This window comes from Epinephelus moara, chromosome 12 (assembly GCF_006386435.1).
Source record: "Epinephelus moara isolate mb chromosome 12, YSFRI_EMoa_1.0, whole genome shotgun sequence".
NCBI lineage: Eukaryota > Metazoa > Chordata > Actinopteri > Perciformes > Serranidae > Epinephelus > Epinephelus moara.
This window is the reverse complement of record NC_065517.1, coordinates 33306705-33313354: the sequence shown is the minus strand read 5'-3', so window position 1 is coordinate 33313354 and position 6650 is coordinate 33306705. Positions and strand designations below refer to the sequence as shown.

Genomic DNA, 6650 nt, shown 5'->3' with positions numbered 1-6650 from the left:
GTCTTTGTTATTTGATAGCCGCTTAAATTAAACAATTCTTATAGGGCAAGTAAAAACTGACTTCGGGCAAGTAGATCTCTGACCAACTTGCCCGACCGGGCAAGTGAAAAAAAACCTTAGCGTTGAACCCTGTTATAGCTCACATCCATGCCTGTGAAAACATGGATGCTTCACATACATCTTAAAGAGGCAGCACAGTTTCAAGGTGGACACCAAAGATGAGTGTCACCAATTCAGTATCTGACCAAATGTCTCCCCTTCTGTTCCTGAGGCTGAATAACGGCCAGGAGAGTGTTTTTGCAGAACATTATGATGCAACAGTGAAGATGACCTTTTGGATATAAAATGTCATCACTTCATAATTTCATCCTATTAGACCTTTCTGTGAAATTCTGTCATCATTAGCGAATGAATTCTTGAGTTGTGGCCAAAAACATGCTTTGTTAAGTGTCACTGTTGAGTCTAAGTGGACGTTTGTGCCAAATGTGAAGAAATTCTATCAAAGTGTTTTTGAGATATCGTGTCAGAAAAATGAGATGGACAAGGTCACAGCAACCTTGACCTTTGAACTACAACCACCACATTCAAATCAGTTCATTGTTGAGTCCATGAGGGCGTTTGTGCCAAATTTGAAAAAAAAAATCCTCAAGGCGTTCTTGAGATATTGCATACGTACAGAGGGAAGGACGGACAACTCGAAAGCATAATGTCTACGGCCACGGCTATCACCAGCACAGAGGCATAAAAACCAACATGACCTACAGAGAAAATAATTTATTCGGGTGGCTGTCGGGTGGATGATTTATGCGCACACGCTTACTCGGATGGCGTCAGAGCCGAGCCACGCATCATCAGTGCACGTGAAGGTCTGTGAGAAGTTGTCAGTGGGGTGTTTATGATGTGTGGGAGGGCCATGTGGAGGCCCTGCAGCCGCTGTGGGAACTTCTGACAGTTTCCTGACACATGAATTATTTTATCGACAGCTGCCAGAGACAGAGAACAGAAACAAAGAAATTCCTCTTGGCAAGTTATTCCTACTCCCACTCACATCACGGTTATAACCTTTTATTTAATATATAAATACTTATCAAATTGTCTTCCTTCAATCTTGGATCCAGCGGTAGGAATTTATTTTAATAACTAATGAAGACTGCACCTATTTCTTGATATATGCAGCTTTGCTGTTTTACAGTGCATTCTCCTGGTATGAACCTCCTGGTATTTAAGATAATTTGTACACATCATACAATTTTCATGAATGGCAGCACTGTGAGACTTTCAGCTTACTTTTAGTGAGACAGAAAATAAAACCTTTCAACTGTCACTCCACTCCAACATTATTCAGCCCTCGTTATGAGCTGTAGAGCTGAGTATAGGCTAATGAGAGGCTGTTGCTAAATCTAGGGCAAAGGATATTTAAAATGGATGTTTCAAGTGTGTGTGTGTGTGTGTGTGTGTGTGTGTGTGTGTGTAAGACCCACCCCGGTGACATATCTCGGCCTGAACTGGATGGTGCCAAACAGGCCCAGGATGACGACAATGATGTGGAGGAAGTTGGTCAGGATGGGAGCCCACTGGTAGCCCAGGAAATCTATCACCTGACGCTCCAACACGCTGACCTGAGAGGAGGAAGAAGAGGAGAAAGAGGAGGAAGAGGAGGGGATTAGTTACGATAAACAACAAATCAACAACAGTTGTGGCTTTTGACAGCAAGAAAACCAGCATCAACTGTTATCAGTTATCTATGGATTACTGTTAGGCTCCTAACACCGTGTGTGTGTGTGTGTGTGTGGGGGGGGGGGGCTGTAGGTTTATTATCATTCAGTCACTGGAGCCTCACGCTGCGATAGTTAATGAAGTCAGCACAGCACATCATACGGCACTGCTAAATATATTAACACACACACAGGGAGACAGACAGACACGAGGAGGAAGAGGAAGCAGGAGACAAAAGAGGTGGAGCATTAAGGAAGGGAAAGAGAACAGAAGAGAAGAGAAGAAAATAAATACTATTATTAACTTAATATAGCCCAAAAGAGACTGAAATTTACGAAATAAAGAAAGAAAGAGCACACAAAAGGATGGATGGATGGATGAAAGGAGGGAAGGAAGGACGGAAGAAAGAAAGAAAGAAAGAAAGAAAGAAAGATGCCATTATTAGCTTCATTTAACCCCAAAAAGACATGGTGCAATAAAACACAACAAAAAGGAAAGAAAGAACCAGCTGAGTCACAGAAGAAAGAAAGAAAGAAAGAAAGAAAGAAAGAAAGAAAGACCATAATTAGCTTAATTTAGCTAGAAAAAGAGAGGAGGTTGTGCATTCAGAAAAGAAACAGAGAGATAGAAAGAACCGACTGAGGGGCAGAGGGAGGAATGAAAGAAAGAAAGAAAGAAAGAAAGAAAGAAAAGAAAGAAAAGAAAGAAAGAAAGAGGAAATGAAAGACATACCATTATTAGCTTCATTTAGCCCAAACACAGACTGATATTTACAGTTCAACACTGTAAGTGTTTAAACACCAGCAGCTTACTCATGAAATACAGAGCTTTATTCTCCTCTATTATTCTCTCTCTCTCTCTCTCTCTCTCTCTCTCTCTCTCTCTCTCTCTCACACACACACACACACGCACACACACACACACACACTTCTGGATGGCTGAGTTTGGAGTGCCCTAATGCGAGACCATATGGCAACACTACAGCCTTTCACAGCCAAATAGCAGGTATACACACACACACACACACACACACACAGAAAGACACACATAAACACAAACACACACAAACTGTAACCTTGTGTAAACTGCACTTATTTCACATTAGCTCTAACTTTGAGAATGTTTATTGGATGAGAGGGTTACAAGAAGAGGAAGGTGTATGAATGAGTGTGTGCTGCGCTGACATATGTGCATCCACCCATGTGTGTGTGTGTGTGTGTGTGTGTGTCCATGTCAGGGCAGGTCTGCTGTGCTTGCACTTGACAGCACCTGCTGTTATTGGACACACTGGGCTCAGCTGGCACCACAATGTGTGAGAGCGTGTGTGTGTGTGTGTGTGTGTGTGTGTGTGAGACACTTTGTCTCTTTGTGTCCCTGCCTTTATGTGAGGGACAGGCTCCGTCTCTCTGTCTTTATGTGTCTTTGTGTATCGACTTCATTTTATTATGTAAAAGTGTGTCCTCCCATTGACAATTATATAGTGCTGCAATTGGGCCTCTCACACACACACACACACACACACACATGCAGAGGCCATTATAAGAAGTCAGAGGCCTCCCAGCCCATTACTGAGGCCCCTGGGGGCCCCTCTTTCATCACCAATAATATAAACAGTCTTCACTCCAGCTGGGACGCACTCACACTCCCCAAAAACACACAATAAATCACACCCAAACGCAGTGTGGCGGAGAGAACATTTGATAGGAGGGATAAAATATTTGTTTGCACACAAAAGCCAACAAGCGTATCGATTTCTCCTGGTTATAACTACACTCATCCTTAATGGTCAGTCGGCACAAACTGATCTTTTCCTGCTGGTGTTTATTGTTCTAACCTGAGTAATAAAGATGTAATATTCAAAACCTCGCCATCTGTTCATTTGCTCCGCACTCATCTTTTGATGTGAAACTCTCATTACATGGCTCAGCTGCAAAACAACTAACTTCAGCAGCTGCCCCGCTACATCACTCTTTGTAATTAAGTCACTGACTTCTCCTGACAGACAAAAGACAAAGCACACGCAGGCAGCCTCCCTCTGCCATAATCCCAGCATCCTTTGCATGTGTCAAATGACAGGAGCTTCAGATAAGGTGTGAAGTCGCCCCGGTCTTTCAACAGCTTCGACTCGGGGGACAGAGAGAGCTGCAGACAGCGTACAGTCGCTAGCAGCAGTAATGTTAGCAGATATGCCAGTTTTGTGATATGTGCAGCTGATGAAAGCTTGGCTGCCTGTACAGGTGGAGCTTCAAGCTGGCTAGCCGGGTCCTTTGGGATCCGCTGCGACAGGCTTTGATGCTGCCGACAGAGATGTTCCTTTCAGTTCTGCTGCTCAAAGCACGAAGGCAGGGGCGTGTTCACACTCAGGCTGTTTATCTAGGTGTGCATCCACCTGTGGACACAGCACATTACTCTTTATGTGTTGATTTTAAAATCATTTGGATCTGCAAGTACTGACTTAAGAATTTTGTCCTCTCTTAAAGAAACGTTTCACCCACACTATAATTATTTGTATATCAGCTACTCCCCCCATGTTATGTTGAATTCATAAAGAAAATGTTGTTTATCTCACATGCCTCAGCGGTGAACAAAGAGTCAAAAAACAGAGTAAATTCCTCAAACATCAGTCAACTAGTTACGAGTTACATCAAAACCTGTATGACGGGACCATGTGGGAGTTTAATTTGAAAGGACGGACACAGGAAGTGGCCACGCTCAGCAGTCAGACAGGAGTCAGGTTAATTTCCAGGGCGGGTACCTGCGGTTATTCCACAGGCTAGTTAATAACATGTCGGGCAGGAAATCCAAAGTGTGGGATCATTTTGAGAAGGTGAAGGACGAACCCAAGGTGATATGTAAACTCATCTTCATTGGTCGACTACAAACATGACGTATCATCTGAAACATGGAAGTAGCTACATGCCCATTAGCCCACAGCGTCATTAACAGGTGGCTCGCTCAGTGTGTGACGTGCACTTGTAGATAAAATATAGGTCTATATTAATGAAGGTTCATTAGTACGGTTTTGTATTTCTCTGTAATGTAGCACAGTGTTAACAATGTTACTGATACTATTCTTTCTCACACCTTCAACTCAAACCATTGTGTTGCCCCGCCCAAAATATATCATTTAATGATTAAATTAATATCATAAACATTTTTGGATTCTTCACTCATCATGGAGAAATGCCAGTAAACCAAACTTTCATCAAAAAGTAAATGTAACGCGAGGTGAGTAACTGATAAACAAATGGTCATTTTGTGGGTGTAATATCCCTTTAAAGCTGATATGGATCTGTGGTGGCCGCCCTAACTACCTACAGAGCTAAACTGTGCTAAATATTGGGCCTCTTTCCACTGCTGCTCACTCAGACTTGCGTAATTTAGGGTTAATATTTGATAAATCCTCATCATTTGACACCCATGTGAAGCACCTGACCATATCTCCAAAATATTAGTAAACTGAGATCTGTTGTTTCAACTGCTGACCTGGAAATGATCATATATGCTTTTATCTCATCTCACATTGACTAATGTAATGCACTTTTCTCCGCACTGAGTATTTCAGCTCTTAATCATCTGCAAGCAATCCAAAAGCTCCTGCAAGACTACTAACTAGATCTAATAGACGGTCTCATATTACCCCTACACTAACGTCTCCTCACTGGCTCCCTGTTGAGTTCAGGATCCAGTTCAAAATTATCATTCTTACTTACTTACAGAGCATTACACTGTCAGGCTCCTGCTTATATACTTACTTTTACTAGCGCTGGTCATTGTGGGCTATATTGCTGTCATTGTTCATTTTAGTCAAACCATACAGTTTGAAAACGAGGCGCGGCTCCAACTAGAAAACAATGTTTTGATGCATTGGATGTGCTGAATGTGCATATTAAGGCAGTACAGGAGGAGGTGCACATTAATAATCCTCCAGGACTGTAACATGCTCATGTTTAACCCAAACAATGTGCCATGTGACTGCAGTTGGTTCAGTTTGTTTGTGGTGAGAACGAGTTCCGACCTGGATCTGAACCAACTGCAGTCACATGACACATTGTTTGGGTTAAACATAAGCATGTTACAGTCCTGGACACTCCTCACACTCAGGTGCGCACCAAAACAACCGGACCAAGACTGTCTTGAAGCGCACCTGAGTGTGATTGCTGTGTTCACACCTGCTCAAACAACCGCACTTGGGGGGCAATCAAACTTGAGTTCGATTAAACCGAACCAAACAGGGCAGTTGTGAAAGCACCCTAAGTGTACTAAGTAGAGTGCAGATCTCCGCCAAGTGGCTGCCTGGGCTGATCACGGCCATTCTAGACAAGTCTTGTAATTCAGCAGATGCAACACAGAGCATTTCAGAAAAACGACCAAATCTACAAAATCTGCAAATCTACAACATTGGGCAGGCAATAAGCTCTGCTTCAGAAATGCAGCAGATGGACAAACCAAGTCGCAGCCACCAATTGCCCCTTCTGGCCCCCTTACAGTCAAAATGGCAGTGAAGATAACAAAAACAGAAACTAATTCTCTCTCGCATCATGACTAACTTTAATGGATAATAACATATGGGGTATGGAATTAATCTGCAGATGCCTCTGTTTACAATTAGACCATACTTTTCCATGGCTGCCACGAGGAAGGCCTAAATGTGACCTGCAACTGACAATACCGCTTGTTGCTTTTAGCCTAACATTAGCCAGTAAACTTGCGGCCCCTACCAGCTGCTTAAAGGATAACTTCGGTATTTTTCAACCTGGGCTCTATTTCCCCATGTGTATGTGTGCATATGATTCATGGGTACCACTCGTTCTAAAATTGGTTCAGTATTGAGCCGCAAAACGAGCTAAAACGGTAATGGGGGCAAATGCGTCCCGTATAAAAGTGCTTTTTTTCGCCACTGACCGGTTCAGATCGCCAGTGCTATCTCTGTA

The 6650-nt window shown here is 42.9% G+C and overlaps 1 protein-coding gene across 1 annotated transcript in view; it reads right to left on the bottom strand.

Annotated features, from left to right (window-relative positions):
- Positions 1 to 6650, bottom strand: part of LOC126398535 (sodium/potassium-transporting ATPase subunit beta-1-interacting protein 2-like) — a 94179-nt gene that overhangs the window by 33826 nt on the left and 53703 nt on the right. The window contains exon 2 of the mRNA XM_050057963.1: positions 1482 to 1619. Coding sequence (XP_049913920.1) covers positions 1482 to 1619 — 138 coding nt within the window. The remainder of the gene's footprint in view (positions 1 to 1481; positions 1620 to 6650) is intronic.